This window comes from Hylobates moloch, unplaced genomic scaffold (assembly GCF_009828535.3).
Source record: "Hylobates moloch isolate HMO894 unplaced genomic scaffold, HMol_V3 SCAFFOLD_8, whole genome shotgun sequence".
NCBI lineage: Eukaryota > Metazoa > Chordata > Mammalia > Primates > Hylobatidae > Hylobates > Hylobates moloch.
In genome coordinates, this window is record NW_026652283.1 from 37,437,496 (window position 1) to 37,455,964 (window position 18,469).

Here is an 18,469-nt window from a genome sequence, read left to right on the forward strand (position 1 = left end):
TATTAGTTGCTGTGTCTGTGGGTGTGTGTCGAATGAATACTGTATGTGTATTCCTGTGATTTGGTGGGCTGGAGGGTGCATGTGTCAGTTTGGCTGTTACCATGCCCAAAGGTGGTGGATTTGTTACCATGCCCGTTGGTGGTGGTGTGTAGGTGTCAGTCGGAACGCTGGTGACTGTGTGTGTCTATCAGGCCAACGCTCATCCAACTCTCGTCTGGAGGATTTCACTCTTCAGTCATCTTTTCTGTCCCCTATCGTCAGTGTCTCCCTTTCTACGGAATCATTACTGGATCACCCCCCAGAGTACAAATGTTCTAGGATCTCTTACCTTACAAAACATAAATCTTTTCCCCATTTCTTTATTTCCTTTGCAGTTAAAGTTCTTGAAAGATTGCTACACCTCTACCTCCATTTCTTCACCTCCAATTTCCTCTTCAATCTGCTTTTTTCCCGACCAGTAGGCTGAAGTCCACTCAGCATGGTCATCACAATGTCAAATCTCAAGGCCTTTTTTTCTGGATTTAACAGCAGCAGTCAATGGATATGGCTGACCACTTGTTCTTTTCTGCAACTCTGTTTCCTCTGTGCCTCCTAACTTCTGGTTTCCTATGACCTCACTGGTCCCAATTCTGTCTACTTAGCTGGCTACTTCTCTACTTGACCTCTAAATGTTGGCTTTCCTCAGGTCCCTCTCTATACTGTCTCCTTAGATTGGTCTCATTCAATCCCATGTCTTTCAATATCTCAATACTGCCAATTCCTGAATGTTTATCTTCAGCCCAGGCTGCTGCCTGAACTCCAGACTTGGAGGTACAGTTATCTGCCTTATGCCTGCCGGCTTGGCTAGTAGGCATCTCAAAACTCATGTCCAAAATGGAGCACATGACTCAAGTACTCAAATCGTGACCTCTTCCAGACCGTCCCACCACAGTAGATGATACCACCTTCTACCCAGTTGCTCAAGCCAGAAACTGGGGAGTCCTATTTGGTTCTTTCTCTATATTCAATCCTTCAGAAAGACTATGGATTCTGAGTCCATCTTCTTTCTTCTATGCCAACACCCTAGTTCTCTGGACTCCTACAGTAGTCTCCCAATGGGTCTGTTTTCTCTGGTACACCTTCAAAGTCAGGTCCGGCAATGATCTGACTTTGCCTAATTCTCCAGCCTCATCTTAAACTACTCTCTTCATCATTCACTTTGCTCCAGCCACACTGGTTTCCTCTCTGTTCCTCAAACTACCACTTTATGCCCCAGGGCCATTGCATTCACTGTTGTTTGCCTGCACTGCTGTCCCCATGTCTTTGCAAGTGTGCTGTCAGGGAGAGATGTTGGGGTGCTTTGCAAGTGAAGATTGTGCTAGAAACATAGGGTCTGGGCATCATCTCTCAGGATAAGGGTCCAAAGATGTGACTTTTTTTCCCAAGAAGCTGCAATGCCTCAACATACCCATGTGTCCAGTGAAAGCTCTCCGGACACAGTGGGGCCTCCTCTGGGGGCCTGTCCCTCATGCTAAATGCATGGGGACCCTCGACATGTTCTAACCCTGCCCCTGCCACTCACTTGGTGTGCCACCCTGAGCTTCGGGTCCCCTGGTATGTACCCGCCCCCCCCAGCAGGATGTTAGGTGGTGCTGATACCTCGAGGCAGTATCCGGATGTGGCACTGAAGAATTCTGAATCATGCGGGAGAAGTTCTGCCTCTCTCCAGTCCCTTTCAATCAGTCCTTCTGAATACATCAAGAAGAAAGTCTCCATTTGGGGCTAGCATGACTTTAACACTTAATATTTGCTTTTCCTCATTTTAACAAAGAGGCTCAGTGCCTTCCCCAAGTATCCCTATCTGGGTTATTCAATCCTTTCTGCAGAAAGGAAGAGAAAGGAATGTGGGGGAAGGCTGAAGTATGCTCTGCTTTAACTGAAGCCTAGGGCCTGGCAAGAAACATCCTACCTCTAAAATTATCTTAGACTATGGGAAGTTGAGGGGATTAAATAAGATATACAGCACTTCTATATAATGCCTGGAATACAGTAACAAATCAGTAAAAGGTTATAAATACCCAGAAGAAATTAGTTTATCAAAAACTTTTCAGGGGCTGGACAACTTTCCCTAAGGAAGGACGATGTAGTCCTCAACAAGTCCTATTTTAGAAACAAGAAAGTTGTAGATCAAAGCAACTTGCCCAAAGTCACTAAGCAAGTGATCACGCATATGTGTGTGATCCAACCCTCCCTTCATTTCCACTGCATCACATGGCCCTCTACAGAAGGGCTCACAGGCCTCACTCCAGCAAGGGGAAGCAGGTCCTCCCAGGCCCTTGTGCCCCGAGGCTCTGCTAAGCCAGCATATGGTCAGGATAGTTAACAGTGCAGAGGAAGCAGTATGGTATGGACACTAAGTGGCCTAAGAAGCTTCTAATGAGGTCTCAGCATTTGATTCTTCCCATTAAGTTGTTTTTCTTTTCCCCACAGCAAAATAAATCACGTTTTAGCCTCTAACTGGGTTTAGCCCTACGGAAAAGTAGATGATGATTAAAGTTTACACGGGGGCTGGGTGCAGTGGCTCACGCCTGTAATCTCAGCACTTTGGGAAGCCGAGGCAGACAGATCATTTGAGGTCAGGAGTTCCAAGACCATCCTGGCCAACATGGTGAAACTCTGTCTCTACAAAAATATAAAAATTAGCCGGGTGTAGTGGCGCACGCCTGTAATCCCAGCTACTCAGAAGGCTGAGGCAGGAGAATTGCTTGAACCCAGGAGGCAGAGGCTACAGCGAGCTGAGATCGTGCCATTGCACTCCAGCCTGGGTGACAGAGCGGGATTCTGTCTCAATAATAATAATAATAATAATAATAATAATAATAATAATAAATTAAAAATTAAAAAATAAAGTATACACAGATTGTTTACATGGCTTCTTTTTTGCAAACAAGTATCTGTGAATTAAACAGAGAGTGTTTAGACTGGGTAAGCATTCCAATTTGGAGTTTAAAGACTTTCCTACTTTCTCTTAAAGGATCATAGTGTTCCAGAATAAATATGAACAGTTCAGTCTTTGAAAACATTCCCTCCCATGAAGGAAGGTAAGTGAAGGCAAGTTGCAGGTTTCTTCTCCCAAACACACTAACACATAATTCACACACTGGACTAAGCAAGCAGCAGACATTTAGAGAGAACCCAAGAATGCGCCGCTTTCTCTTGCTTGGGCACTGCTGCTGCTTTGGTCAAAAGGCTGAGGGGAGCAGAAGTGAAAGGACTCTGGGCTCCAGGCAGGGCAGACCTAGCGGTTGCTCAGCTAGCAAGACCAAGCTCTTGGGCCATTTCAGTGGCCTCTTCCATCTCTTAAAGGTTTCTGCCTTCCCATCCCCTCTCTAGTAGGGCTAAGCTTCCCTACCCTGAGGCAAAACAGCTGCTCTCTTCTCCAACCTATCCCCCCTCCCACCCTGAGCCTGGGAAGCAATAATTTGTTTTTCTGTGTATTAATCACCTGAAAGCAGATGGGAGCTAATCAGAACTCCATTCTGAACAGTGTTTGGCCAGGAGTGTTAAATAATGGGTACATTCCCAGTGTTTTTTAAACTTCAGGAAATTGATTTAGGATACAGCTGGCATTTTAAAAACTAAAATCCAGCGGAAGAAAACAGAAGTTAACAGAACACACTACATCATGATTACACACACACATACACACACATACCCCTCTGTAAGAAAAGTTCCAGAAAGCAACGCTTACCCTTCTTATAGTAGTATACGTAGGTGTGAAGTCATGAGTGAATGACGAGGCCATGTAAATTTAGTTGGAACACAGGCTTTATGAGGTGTAAAAGAGGGAGAGGAAAGTGGGGAGTTAGGTTAGGAGAGGATTATGGAATGCCTAGCATGTCAAACCAAAGAATTGGGCTTTATTCTCTTAAGCCATGGAAAACCACCAGAAAGTTTTAAGGGCAGAGAGGAATGGATGGTGAAACTAGTTTTTTAAAATATGGAGAAAGACCTGGAGAGGGAAGAGATTAAAAGTAGAGTGAAGTTAGGAGGCTGTTAAATAGTCTAAGAAACGATAGGGAGTGAACCAGAGTAATGGGGATGGAGACTTATAAAGATTAGGCTGGGTGCAGTGGCTCACACCTGTAATCCCAGTGCTTTGGCAGACCAAGGTGGGAGGATCACTTGAGGCCAAGAGTTTGAGACCAGCCTAGGCAACATGGCGAGACCCTGTCTCTACAAAAAATTTTTACAAACTTAGCTGGGTGTGGTGGTGCACCCTTCTAGTCCCAGCTAGTTGGGAGGCTGGGGTAAGAGGTTCACTTGAGCCCAGGAGTTCAAGGCTGCCGTAAGCTATGATCGTGCCACTGTACTGCAGCCTGGGTGATGGAGCAAGACCCTGTCTCTGAAAAACAACAATAAAAAATTTTAATAAAATTAAAAGATTTAGGATGTAGAAATGCCAGAACTTGGAGGCCATGTAGACAGGCAATAAAGAATGGCATAAAAATGATGCCCAGCTAAATACAATGTTGTATCTTGGATTATATCCTAGAACAGAAGAAAATTAGTGGAAAAACTGGTAAAATCTGAATAAAGCCTGGAGCTTAGTAATACTAATACACCAACCAATGTTGGTTTCTCAGTTTTGACAAATATACCATGGTATACGGAAGGTGTTAACATTACAGAAACTGAATAAGGGGTATAAGGACACTGTATTATCTTTGCAACTTTTCTGTAAAACCAAATTTATTCCAAAATAAAACGTTTATTAAAAATAAATGATGCCTGGGTTTCTGACTTGGACACTTGGGAAACCAGGTGGCTCTAATTCTCTAAGACAGAATGTCATAGAAGAGGTTTGGAGAGTGGCAGATGGTTAAGGCTCAGTTTTAGACATATTGAGTTCGATGTCCCTAAATCTGGAGGGTGAGCTATCTAGGAATGAGTTGATTTGGAGCTCAGGAAAGAGATCCAGGTTGGCAAAAAAAACACTGAGAGTCAGGATGGGTTTGCAGGCTTGCCTGAGATTGCCCAGGGGACACTTACATTCAAAGGCAGAGAACCGTATGTCATCCCTGGTGAGGCCTGAATGCAGAATAACAAGTTTACCAATCATTATACACTTACTGAGCACTTACCACATGCCAAGCCCTGAACTAAACGTTTACCTATATTACCTCATGGAATTCTCATATCTACCACATGGAATAGGTGCTATTTCAGTCATTGTACAGATGGGAAAATCACGTAGCAGGATAGCCTGTGCTTTAGTAGCAGCACTCCACTGGGTAGGGCATCAGAATCACCTGTGGCGCTTTTTTTTGGGGGGTGGGGGACAGAGTCTTGCTCTGTCAGCCAGGCTGGAGTGCAGTGGCATGATCTCGGCTCACTGCAACCTCCCTCTCCCAGGCTCAAGCAATTCTCCTGTCTCAACCTCCCAAGTGGCTGGGTTTACAGGTGTGTGCCACCATGCCTGGCTAATTTTTATATATTTTTTTAGTAGAGATGGGGTTTCACCATGTTGGCCAGGCTGGTCTTGAACTCCTGACCTCAGGTAATCCGCCCGCCTCAGACTCCCAAAGTGCTGGGATTACAGGCGTGAGCCACCGCGCCTGGCCAACCTGTGGCACTTTTAAAATAGATGCCTTACACTCAGGAATCTAGCTAAAAGCTCAAACCTATGCATATTCATGGTGGTGTTGGAGGTTGAATCAACTGCAGTGATGTGAATCATCTCTTTTCTCCCATTTACTCAATGATTAGCTTTCTTCTTATGGTATAAGGTATTTATCATTGGTGTATTAAATAGTGTATAAGACACCCAAATCTAACGTTAACCCAATACTTTAATATGAACGTTATGATCAGTAGGTAGTATCTTAGATGATACATTTCATCACAGACAAAACAAAAACCTATCTGTATATGATATTAAGAGAAGCACAGAATTGGATAAGTAGGGTTTATCTTAGTCTGAGACCAAATGGTTTTGATATGTGGTTCCTAGACCGGCAGCATCAGTAGCAACTGGAAATGTGAGATGAACATTCTGAACACACATCTGGTTAAGAACCACTGTTTTGGTGGCTTTAACCACAAAACATCCACACTGTTCGCTAAAGGTAGGCTGAGTAAAACAGGTAACTGGTTAACTGCCCGTGATCCATCAATTTAATGGAAAATATGCAACTGTCAACAAGAATAAGCATATCTATATGTAATGATATAAAACAATCTCTAATATAGTGTTAAGTGAAATAAGCAATATGTAGAACATTAAAAATACTTTTTAGCCGGGCACAGTGGCTCACACCTGTAATCCCAGCACTGGGAAGCCAAGGCAGGCAAACTGCTTGAGCCCAGGAGTTCAAGACCAACCTGAATGACATGGTGAGACCCTGTATCTATGAAAAACACAAAAACTAGCTGGGCATTGGTGGTGTGTGCCTGTAATCCTAGCTACTCAGGAGGCTGAGATGGGAGGATCACTTGGACCCAGGAGGCGGAGGTTGCAGTGAGCCAAGATTATGCCACAGCACTCCAGCCTGGGCTGGAGTGAGACCCTGTCTCTACGTAAATAAATAAATCTAAAAAATTTAAATGGAGCATGTGTCTGTATGTATGTATACTTTACACAGTAACAGAATATCTCTTAAAAAACATAAGAAATTAGTAGCTGAAGTTTCCTCCAGGGAAGGAAGCAGGAAGCAGGTGATTGGATTATAGGGATGGGAGAAACATTTTTCTTTCTTTTTTTGAGATGGAGTCTCAATCTGTTGGCCAGGTTGGAGTACAGTGGCAAGATCTAGGCTCACTGCAACCTCTGCCTCCCAGGTTCAAGCTATTCTCCTGCCTCAGCCTCCCCAGTAGCTGGGACTAGGGGTGTGTGCCACCACACCCGGCTAATTTTTGTATTTTTAGTAAAGACGGGGTTTTACCATGTTGGTCAGGATGGTCTCACTCTCTTGACCTCGTGATCCACCCACCTTGGCCTCCCAAAGTGCTGGGATTACAGGCATGAGCCACCACACCCAGCTCTGGAAGAAATATTTTTCACTACATGTTTTCGTACTGTTTGCATGTTTTATTAAGTGCATGTATGATTCATTCAGATTAATTAATTAAAAAATTTTAAGTTTAAGGGCAAAACGAACCACTACTTTAGAGAGAATGGCGATATTAGCAAGTAAAATATATGAAAGAGCTAGTTGGAAAGGAAGCCAAGCATGGAGTAGAACGTGAGGCCATCAGCTGCTAAAGGGTATTGAGCGTTAATGGAGGGCGGAGCAGGAAGAAAAGTCAGACCTGGCAAAAAGATCATTTTCCCTCCATATCCTTTCTGAGGTAATATTAGGTAAACTGAGACCTGGACCAGAGGGCTCAATTATATCCATAGTCACCTTTATTCTGAATTAACCATTTATCAAGAGTGCACCTGGAAAGAGTAGAAAAAATAAAGGAGCCCATCAAAAAAAGTTCCCTGGCAAGTGGGAGGGAGGACATGATGTTAGGAGCCCTGTTTGGGGAAGGAAATATTGTCCAGGTCATGGATGCCATTTTTGTCAATGATTCGAACACTGAAGGTTGGCAGATTCAGGATGAAGCGTTTCTGGAGCTGCAGAGAGACATGGAGGAAATCAGTCAACAAATAATTATTAAGTACTATGTGCCAGGCTCTGTTCTAGACACTGGGAATACAAGCAAACAAAAATCCCTGCTTTTGTGGGACTGATATTCTATTAGAGGCAGTTGGCAGTAGGGCACTAGTACTCTAGTGGTAGAGGGTACCCAAACGGCAGCTGGAGGATGACTGGGAGGCAGGGAGGCTGAACTGGGAGGTGCAGCTAAGAGCCTGTCTCTGGTCAGTCAGCTGATGAAAGAATGAGACAATCCACTGTTCTGTTCCCCATAGTCTGAGTACCTATCAGTCTGGTAAACACAGATGTCTCTCTTAAAATGTCTCAAGATAATAAGCTAACAAAGAGTGATTGTCCTCAGAACAAAGCAGAGGCCAGGAGCCGTGGCTCAGGCCTGTAATTGGGAGGTTGAGGTGGGAGAATATCTTGAGCCCAGGAGTTCAAGACCAGCCTAGGTAACACAGCAAGACCCCATCTCTTAAAAATAATGAGCTGGGCGTGGTGGTGCCTGTCTGTAGTCTCAGCTACTTGGGAGGATCGCTTGAGTTCCAGAAGTCCAGGCTGCAGTGAGCTATGATGGTGCCACTGCACTCCACTCTAGCCTGGGCAACAAAGTGAGACCCGTCACTTAAAAAAAAAAAAAAAAAAGGCGGGGGGGTGGGCACTGTGGACTGAAAACAAAAGGTTTGTGTAAGAAGCAAACTGACATTACTCCCAATGCTCCTGCTCTTATCTTCCTACTCTCTTACTAAACCACGAGTTCAAGTTCATCCTTAAGCCACAGGAACAGTAAAATAATGAAAAAAACTAATGTGGCTGGTTTTTGACCTCCCCATTCTCCATCCATACCCAAAGCCTTAGACTCTAAGGGGTAGTATTAGAAAGGGTGTGTTCTGTAATCCTGTCCTCGAAAACCAAAGTCTACTCTCCCCTTCTACCCAAAGCTTCCTAGTTGCTTTCTATGGTCCTCCTGAATTCTTAGGGAAGGCTTTTTCTCACAGATTACAAAGACTCGTACACTATTAAGGGAGCAGGCAGTATGGCAATTACAGGTGGCACAAGAACAGAGCAGGTATAAAGTCTAGGGCAGGGCTGGGCATGGTGGCTCACGCCTGTAATCCCAGCACTTTGGGACGCCGAGGCAGGCGGATCACCTGAGGTCAGGAGTTCAAGACCAGCCTGGCCAACATGGTGAAACCCTGTCTCTACTAAAAATACAAAAAATTAGCCGGGCATGGTGGTGGGCACCTGTAATCCCAGCTACTCGGGAGGCTAAGGCAAGATAATTGCTTGAACCCAGAGGCAGAGGTTGCAGTGAGCTGAAATCGTGCCACTGCACTCCAGCCTGGGCAACAAAAGCGAAACTCCATCTCAAATAAAAAAATAAAATAAAGTCTAGGGCAGAAGTTCTTCAAGTATAGCCTCAGTTACCACCTGTAGCAAAATCACCTGGGACTGCCAGTTAAAGCAGAGCTTCCCAGTTTGTACCTCAGAACAGTGGACTCAGAATTGAGGGTTGGGGCAGAGATGGCAATCTGTTTAACAGGTTTCCCAGGTGACACTTATACACACTAAAATTTGAGAACCACTGGTTTGCATAAACCAGAAAGAATTAAATCATAAAACTGACATTGAGTAGGTAATCTGTGAGAGAAAAATGAGCTTGCTATCCACACCAAACTCTATCCCTGGTAGCAACTTCACATCTGGTTAGTGGGTATGTATTACACCTTCTGGCAAAAATCTGAAAAAGTATAACTGAGGAACAGGAACAACACTGGCAAACAGAGAGACAAACATTCCTTTCAGGATCCTATGGGAACTACTCACCTCCTCCAGACATTTCCTAAGGAGCTCCACTGCCCTCTCACGTGAGATAGCTGAAAGAGAACACAGAGACCAAGTACTTCCAGTGCTGTCATTATAACCAACTCTCAGCAGCTTTTGATTAAGTTTCAAATCTTAATCAAAGCTGGCTTCTTCAGGTCTGAGTGCCACACAAACGGAAAAGGCAAAAAATACTTTGCCTTCTATACTGCAACCAACTTACTTCACATGCAGCTGGGGGTGCCCCAGACCCAGTGCTCCAGCAGCTACAAGCCACTGCAAATTGATTTGCTACAGTGAAGGGTAAGCATGAAGGAATTCTGCCTCCCCTGGCCAGGGCCCGCCTCTGAAGAAGTCCAGCAGCCTGTCTCTCTTTATCATAACCCACCCCTTTCACTCCCCTTTAGTCCAGAGTTTAAATCAATTCCATCTGCCCTAGTCAGCTGCAAATCAGGGAAAGAGAAGACGGGTCAGAATTTCAGCCTTGTTTTCCCAGCTGGGTCTCTGTTTAACAATGGGAAGAGAATTCATAGGATGGGGCTGAGACTTTCCCCAAATAGGAGCCAAAGGAACTGTCTGTGGGCATGGCAAACTGGGACGACGTGTTATGCACTCAGGCTTCAGGGGTGGCTAGTGGTTATTTTGGTGGGCAAATCAGCTGTATTACTGACAGATGCCAAATCAAGAAAGTCACTGGGAAGCCAGGCTAATTCTTTTCAAGATGTGGCCTGGAGCTCTAGTGTGGCTAAGGTTAAGCGAGAGGGCAGTACCAAAAAAGAATGAACATGCCAGATTCTTACAATACTGACAGTGAAGAATGGAATGTAAGGAGAGAAGTGGTTATCTGTGCTTCATCTATAGTCTGTAAAAGCTAAGAATTCCAAAGTACCCACTGCCCACAGAGGCTAAAGTCGAGGTTAAGACTGGGGTCAGAAGATGGAACTTAGCACAAAAGCATCCCTGTGTCTGGTAAGTCCTAACCAGAGCACTTAGGCAACAGGAGGAAAGAAAGAGCACCCAAATTGGAAAGCAGGAAGTCAAATGTCCCTATTTGCAGACATGACCTTCTATATAGAAAAACCTAAAGACCCCACCAGAAAACGCTTACATCTGATAAATGAATTCCATAAAGTTGCAGGATACAAAATTAATATACAAAAATCGGTGTTTCTATACACAAACTAGCTGAAAAATAAATCAAGGCAATCCCATTTACAACAGACACAAAAATCAAAGAAAATAAAATACCTAGGAATAAATTTAACCAAGGAGATGAAAGACCTCTATAATGAAAACTGTAAAACACTGATGAAATAAGCTGAAGAGGATACAAACGAATGGAAATACATCTCATGCTCATGGATCAGAAGAATTAACATTATGAAGATGACAATGCTACCCAAAGAAATTTATATATTCAATGCAATCCCTATCAAAATGCCAATGACATGCCTCACAGAATTATGGAAAAAAATCCAAGATTTGTATGGAACCACAAAAGACTGTGAATAGCTAAAGCAATCCTGAACAAAAAGAACAAATCTGGTAGTTGATACCACTACCAGACTTCAAAATATACCACAAAGTTGTAGTAACCAAAACAGCATGCTACTGGCATAAAAATAGACACATAGACCAATTAAATAGAATAGAGAAATTAAGAAAGTAAGCCACATATCTACATTTGACTTTTGATGAAGGTACCAAGAGCACTCATTGGGGGAAAGGACAGTCTGTTCAATAAATGGTGCCTCGGGACATTGATCTGGAAAAAGATTTTATGAATAATCTCATGAACACAGGCAACAAAAGCAAAAATAAACAAAGGGCATTATATCAAACTAAAACGCTTCTGCACAGCAAAGGAAACAATAAAGTGAAAAGGCAACCTAAAGAATGGGAGAATATACATGCAAACTACTCATCCAACAGGGAGTTAATATCCAGAAAATATAAGGAACTGAAATATCGCAATAGAGAACAAAAATTTGATTAAAAAATGGGCATATGATCTCAACAGACATTTCAAAAGACATACAAATGGCCAACAAATATATGGAAAAAATTCTCAACATCACTAATCATCACAGAAATGCAAATCAAAACCACAATGAGGTAACATCTCATCCCAGTTAGGAATAGCTATTATCAAAAAGACAAAAAACAACAAATGCTGGCAAGGATGTAGAGAAAAGGAAATTCTTTATATACTGTTGGTGGGAATGCAAACTAGTATAGCCACTAGGGAGAACAGTATGGCCGTCCCTCAAAAAACTACAAATAGAACTACCATATGATCTGGCAGTCCCACTACTGGGAATTTACCCAAAAGAAAGGAAATCATTATACTGGATGAAATCATTATATCACTGGGGAAATACTGCACCCCAGTGTTTACTGCAACACTATTCACAATAGCCAAGATATGGAACCAACCTAGGTGTCCGAGAACAGATCAATGGATAAAGAAGATGTGGTATATACACACCATGAAATACTATTCATCCATAAAAAAGGAAATACTGTCATTCAACATGAATGGAACTGCAGGATATTCTATTAAGTGAAATAAGCCAGGAACAAAGTTAAAACACTGCACGTTCTTACTCATATGTGGAAGCTAAAAAAGCTGATCTCATAGAAGTAAAAAGTAGAATAGAGGATCCTAGAGGCTGAGAAATCCTCTGTAAGGGATGGGGGACATTTGTTAAAAGATACAAAATTGGCAGGGTGTGGTGGCTCAGGCCTCTAATCCCAACACTTCGGGAGGCCAAGGCGGGTGGATCACTTGAAGTCAGGAGTTCTGCACCAGCCTGGCCAACATGGTGAAACCCCATCTCTACAAAAAATACAAAAACTAGCCAGGCATGGTGGCACACGCCTGTAATCCCATCTACTTGGCAGGCTGAGGCACGAGAATCGCTTGAACCTGGGAGGCGGAGGTTGCTGTGAGCCAAGATCACTCCACTGCACTCCAGCCTGGGCGACAGAGGGAGACTCTGTCTCAAACCAAAAAAAAAAAAAAAAAAAATTATGGATAGACAGAGGAATATAAGTTCTACTGTTCTATACCACTGTAAAATGACTATGGCTAACAATATATAGTTTCAAATAGCTAGAAGGAGGATACTAAATGTTCCCAACACAAAATGATAAATGTTTGAGATGACTGATGTACTAACTACCGTGATCTGTTTACATTACATGTATTGAAACATCATGATGTACTCTATGAATATATGTACAATTATTATTTGTCAACTAAAAAATAAAATTTTTAAAAAGCATCCCTGTATCTGAAGTTTTGCCAAGCTGATGCTTTATGGACAAGTAGAGCAACAGCTTTTTCTTTCAAGAGGGGGCAGCCATTAGGTGACAACCAAGGGAAGGCTCAGATTTGTAGCCTTAGAAAGCTTTGCTGTTTAAGCAAAGAAACCTTCAGTTGTCATGCTGGGGACCTGTTCATCCTTGCAAATTCCAAACAAATACACAGCTACTTGCTTTACACACTCATTCTTTACTGAGATGCCAAAAAGCATCTAGGCAAAGCAAAATAAGTGAAAAACCTTGAATTCTTAGAACTGAAGAACTTTAGAACCCAATAAAAATGTTTTATTCACTGTGACATCTATTCCAATCCTCCTTCAAAACAAAACCCAGCTCTAGAGATATGTACTACCTCATTTTGACTGGCAAAAAATGGGACTTACATCAGCTTTTGGAAGACCCTACTGACCGACAGAAGACTGCAGCTTCCAGAGGGGGACCTGCTTATGCTTCTTAGGATCCATCCTATTCAAGCCCTGGCCACCCACCTCCAAGGGTGGACAAACCTGGGAAGCAGCTGAGGGCAGGGCTCTGCCACTGCTCCCTCCCTAGAGTATTAATACTTACTCGGTGTGTAGTATCGGTCCAGGATACTGAGAGTCAGGAAGGCACCATAGCCGTGGGCTGCAAAAGGGGCCTTGGCCAAGGCTGCCAGGTAGTCCATGTAATACAGCGCTGGACCTTCATGCTCATCATAGCCAGCCAGGAGGAGGTTCACATGATATGGGGTCTGCAAAGAAAAGATATGGCAAAGTGATAACTAAAGCAGAACACCAACATCTCTTCCATGGCAAATGAGACTATTCTGACTCTTGATGAGAAAGCAAATATTAGCAGCAACTGAGTAAATCGTAACGAAAGTAAAAATGTAGGGAAATCCAGAGGACCTGGAGTATGGTAACAGGTCAAGGGACGTCAGCTTGTTCTCTTTGAACAGAAGGGCATTTGGAGCATATGTGAAAAAGCTATCTTCTTAAAGTCTACGGATGAGAACCTGTAAAAAAGCACTTCTTCAAAAGTATTTGATAGCAAAACAGAGTGACTATATAGTTAATAATAGCTTAATTGTATATTTTAAAATAACTAAAAGAGTATAATTGGATTGTTTGTCACACAAAGGAGAAATGATTGAGGTGAGAGATATCCCATTTACCCTGATGTGATTATTACACATCGTATGCCTGTATCAAAATATCCCATATACCCAATATATATATACACCTACTATGAACGCACAAAAATTTAAAATAAAAAATTTTTTAAGCACTGCAAGGGCAAAGTATAGGTGCTCTTTTGTCATTCCTAATTGTTGAAACCAACAAACAATTCTGAGAGTGCCAGGCCATGGACTGAAAAAAGCAGATGCTCCAACCACATCAAATGAAATAAACAAACTCAGTCTAGGCATCTGGACCAATCCCAAATGGCAAACTGTATGCCCACTACTAAAGAAACAACTTACACCTGGGTGCAGTAGCTCACAGGTATAATCCCAGCACTTTGGGAAGCTGAGGTGGGAGGCTTGCTTGAGCTCAGGAGTTTGAGACCAGCCTAGGTAACATAGTGGGACTTTGTTTCTATAAAAAAAAACTAAAGAATTAGCCAGGCATGATGGTGCACACCTGTGGTCCCACCTACTCAGGAGGCTAAGGTGGATCACTTGAACCAAGGAGGTCAAGGCTACCGTGAGCCATGATTGTGCCACTGAACTCCAGCCTGGGTTCAAAAAAAAAGAGAAAGAGAGAGAAAAGAAACAACTCATGAGGTGGGGAGGGATAGTAAGTCTCTTTTTTTTTTGTTTTTGTTTTTTTGAGATGGAGTCTGGCTCTTGTCCCCCAGGTTGGAGTGCAATGGCGTGATCTCGGCTCACTGCAACCTCTACCTCCCGGGTTCAAGCGATTCTCCTGCCTCAGCCTTCCAAGTAGCTGGGACTACAGGCGCCCTCCACCATGCCCAGCTAATTTTTGTATTTTTAGTAGAGACGGGGTTTCATTATGTTGGCCAGGCTGGTCTCGAACTTCTGACCTCTTGATCCGCCCACCTCGGCCTCCCAAAGTGCTAGGATTACAGGTGTGAGCCACCGTGCCTGGCCATAAGTCTCAAATATTTAAATCAAATCACCAGACTTAACTGAAAAGTAATTTTGAGACAAATAAAAAGCAATAAAAAATAATTATAACTTGGATTTATAGGTATCCTTTCTTTGTATTACCTGCAAATCTAAAAACATAAGTTTTATAGAGAACCATGACTGAGTCTGCGTTGCTCTTCATCTCCAAATGGATGATTATTTTTTTTCTACACCAGCTGCGCCATTTACCATGTTAAATTCAGTCTGTCTATCCCCCAGGCATCAGGGGTGGGACTTCCATTTTATATGGCTTTCTTTTTCTCTGCAGGATGTGTTTCTCCTCTTGCATTTGCTTCAGCGGGTAGTAAGCAGGCCTTGCCTATGGATATGTCCCCATCCCTAAATTTGTGTATGTATTTAATTAAACGCACAGTAAGTGAGACACCTCATTATGAAGCATGAAGTGTAATAGCTAATAGTCCTAAAAGTGGCATTTAACATTCTTTGAACACTGATTAACATGGCCACTTGGCAGCCTTAAAAAACTCATGGTTTTTGCTTTTTCTGGGGAAGAGGGGTTGGGAGGGGAGTAACAGGGTTTTGTTCTGTCGCCCAGGCTGGAGTGCAGTGGTGCAATCATAGCTGCTGCAGCCTCAAACTCCTAGGCTCAAGCAAATTTCCCACCTCAGCCTTCTGAGCAGCTACGACTATAGGCACTTACCACCATGCCCTGCTAATTTATTATTTCTTTTTTTTAAGAGATGAGGTCTTGGCCAGGCACGGTGGCTCACGCCTGTAATCCCAGTACTTTGGGAGGCCGAGGCGGGTGGATTACTTGAGGTTAGGAGTTTGAGACCAGCCTGGCCAACATGGTGAAACTTTGTCTCTACTAAAAATACAAAAATTAGCCAGGCGTGGTGGCACGAGCCTGTAATCCCAGCTACTTGGGAGCTTGAGGCATGAGAATCGCTTGAACCTGGGAGGCAGAGGCTGCAGCGAGCCGAGATCATGCCACTGCACCACTCCAGCCTGGGCAATAGAGCAAGACTCTATCTCCAGAAAAAAAAAAAGAGAGAGAGAGAGAGATGGGGTCTCACTATGTTGCCCAGGCTGGCCTTCAACTTCTAGGCTCAAGCAATCCTTCCACCTTGGCCTCCCAAAGTGCTGGGATGACAGTCTTGAGCCACCGTGCCTAGCATGAAACTCGTATTATATACTTACTTGGAATTCTAAGCCAGCTGTGCTAAGTAGGAAGGGTTCCTAACGTTGCCTGGAGATTACAGAGTGCTCCTCACCTCCAAGTAGGTTTCTGTTAGTGATAAGACAGTGGGTAGTCCCAGAGAGAAATAAGTTGAACTGCAGTCAAAACTTCTGAGAAAATAATTATCTGCCTATCATATTTCCCAATGAGTAGTGTGCGGCACTCTGCCAAGCTCTGGAATTCTCTGTGCATTCTGAGTACCTTCTTAGTAAACCTAACCTTAGGCAAAAAACTTAACCCCTATGAGCTTCTGGGTATTTTTTTTTAACATGTAAAACTGGGTTAACTAATCTTTCTCCTATCTTCTAGGAAATATAATGAGAAAAAATAATAACGGTAAAGCAACCCAAACTCTGGAAGAAAAGATGCTACCAAAATTCCTACTACATTAACTACATCCCAGTCTCTTTTTGAAAGCTTATAACTTTAAACAACAACAAACCTGCTTAAATTAGCTACAGATTTTAAAAATGCTATCAGTTATATACAAGTGTGAAAACAGTACTGCAAAATCTGGCAGACATAGAATACCTTGGTGTTCTTACAGTTAAAATTAGAAGAGCGAAAGAGGGAAGAAAAGAGGCAGAATAGCAAAGAGAAACTGGTTTCCCTCCTCAAGAGAATTAATAATACAGTCTTTTACCTATCACAAAGTAAGTTAAATCTTTTTGCTAAGAGGATAATCTCTACTCTTCTCTACTAACTAGCCAGAACACTCACTGTATAGTTAGCCAAGACAATTTCATCAAGTTGCAATGGTATATTAAGTATTCCCCCAGATACTCAGAGGCCTTAACAAGCAGAACCCAGATGTTTTGTCTTCAACGAAGATCTTGTCCATACTATGAGATTAAATTGTTTAGAATAATAAATGTTATTTAAAATCCACTACCAGAAAATTTTAGATGAAATAGGATGTCAGCAGAATTCCAGAAGCAAACTGCATCACTTAATTGGTCTCCATAGGATCATTTACTCATGCTTAGGCATCTGACGCTCACATACACTTACCAAAGTTGGTATTCAGAAGCTACAACTCCTGGTATTGAAGATAACTCACAAATTATTGTGTGACTTTGAATTACCAACTTTTGCATGTGTGAGATGCTTAAGCATAAATAAATGGTGTTATCTAGACTAATTAAATCAATACATCTGTGCAACAACTTGCAGTTTGTGAAATTCTTCTGACAATGCTCCACCAAAGATCTCTGGCTTGGCTGGGCACAGTGGCCCATGCCTGTAATCCCGCACTTTGGGAGGCCAAGGTGGGAGGACTGCTTGAGCCTAGGAGTTCAAGACCAGTGTAGGCAAGATGGCAACACCCTGTCTCTATGGGGGAAAAAAAAAAGCTAGGTGAGGTGGCTACTTGGGAGGTTGAGGCAGGAGGATCCTTAAGCCCTGGCATACAGTGAACTATGATCCCCCCACTGTACTACAGACTGACTAGCAACAGAGTAAGACCCTATTTCTACCAAATAAAAAGAAAAGTACTAAACAAATGTGAGTAAGCACTAAGTGCTATTTCTGAGAAGTGGTTCAAGTTTAAGTCAACTGCCAGCATCTCCATGAATGTACCTTTATTGTTGCTTTTTGCTAGGCTTGGGTCCTTCTCTGTCTACCTCCCTCTAGACACAGGATGCTAAGTAAAGAAAAGCTTAGGGTACAGGCCAGCCATTCAGAACTGAACAAAGAGGAGACCAAAAGCATAAATAAGTAAGAAAGAGTTGGGCTGTGACTTTAGAAAAGTTAGTCATTTAATCTCTCTGAATTTTAATTTCTCATTTAAAACATGGGATGATCCCTACTACAAAAGGGCTGCTGTAGTGAGGATTCCAAAAGATAATGCATGTAGATAATAAGCATAATGCCCGAAACAGTAAAGACTCTATAAACAATGCAAGTACTCAGGAGAAGCCCAACTACTTCTGGCACTGAGATACGAGGGAAATTCCTGTGTGTCTTCATAAGGGGATATGGAGGGATGTTAGTGCCCAGCACAGGGCCTGACACATGTAGAAAAGCAGTAAATGAGTTTCCTCCTCTCTCACTCCTGGGACTCTTTCCAGGGGCCCTGAGGTAATGGTGTTCAGGGTCACAAGCATTTGTACTAGACACTTAGAGCATATCTACTTCATGGTCAACCCTCCCTAACCATGTTATTTCTTCCCTTGCAAATGTGTCTATTCTGAGTGGTAAAGCTACTTTCTAGACACTTTTTCATCAATTCCCTTAGTTCCCCATGATCAATATTACATACTTAAGGATTTGCCTAATTATTCTGGGGAAATGAAAACATTAATCAATAATGAGAGCACTGCCAGGGATCCTCTTTAAAAAGAATCTCTTACAAAGTAATCC

At 42.8% G+C, this 18,469-nt stretch overlaps 1 protein-coding gene across 1 annotated transcript in view; it reads right to left on the bottom strand.

Moving 5' to 3' along the window:
- Positions 1 to 7,365: 7,365 nt before the first annotated feature.
- Positions 7,366 to 18,469, bottom strand: part of PSMB2 (proteasome 20S subunit beta 2) — a 38,481-nt gene continuing 27,377 nt past the window's right edge. Inside the window, exons 4-6 of the mRNA XM_032160228.2 lie at positions 13,344 to 13,506; positions 9,453 to 9,502; positions 7,366 to 7,600 (exon numbers count right to left, since the gene is read on the bottom strand). Coding sequence (XP_032016119.1) covers positions 7,493 to 7,600; positions 9,453 to 9,502; positions 13,344 to 13,506 — 321 coding nt within the window. The 3' untranslated portion in view covers positions 7,366 to 7,492. The remainder of the gene's footprint in view (positions 7,601 to 9,452; positions 9,503 to 13,343; positions 13,507 to 18,469) is intronic.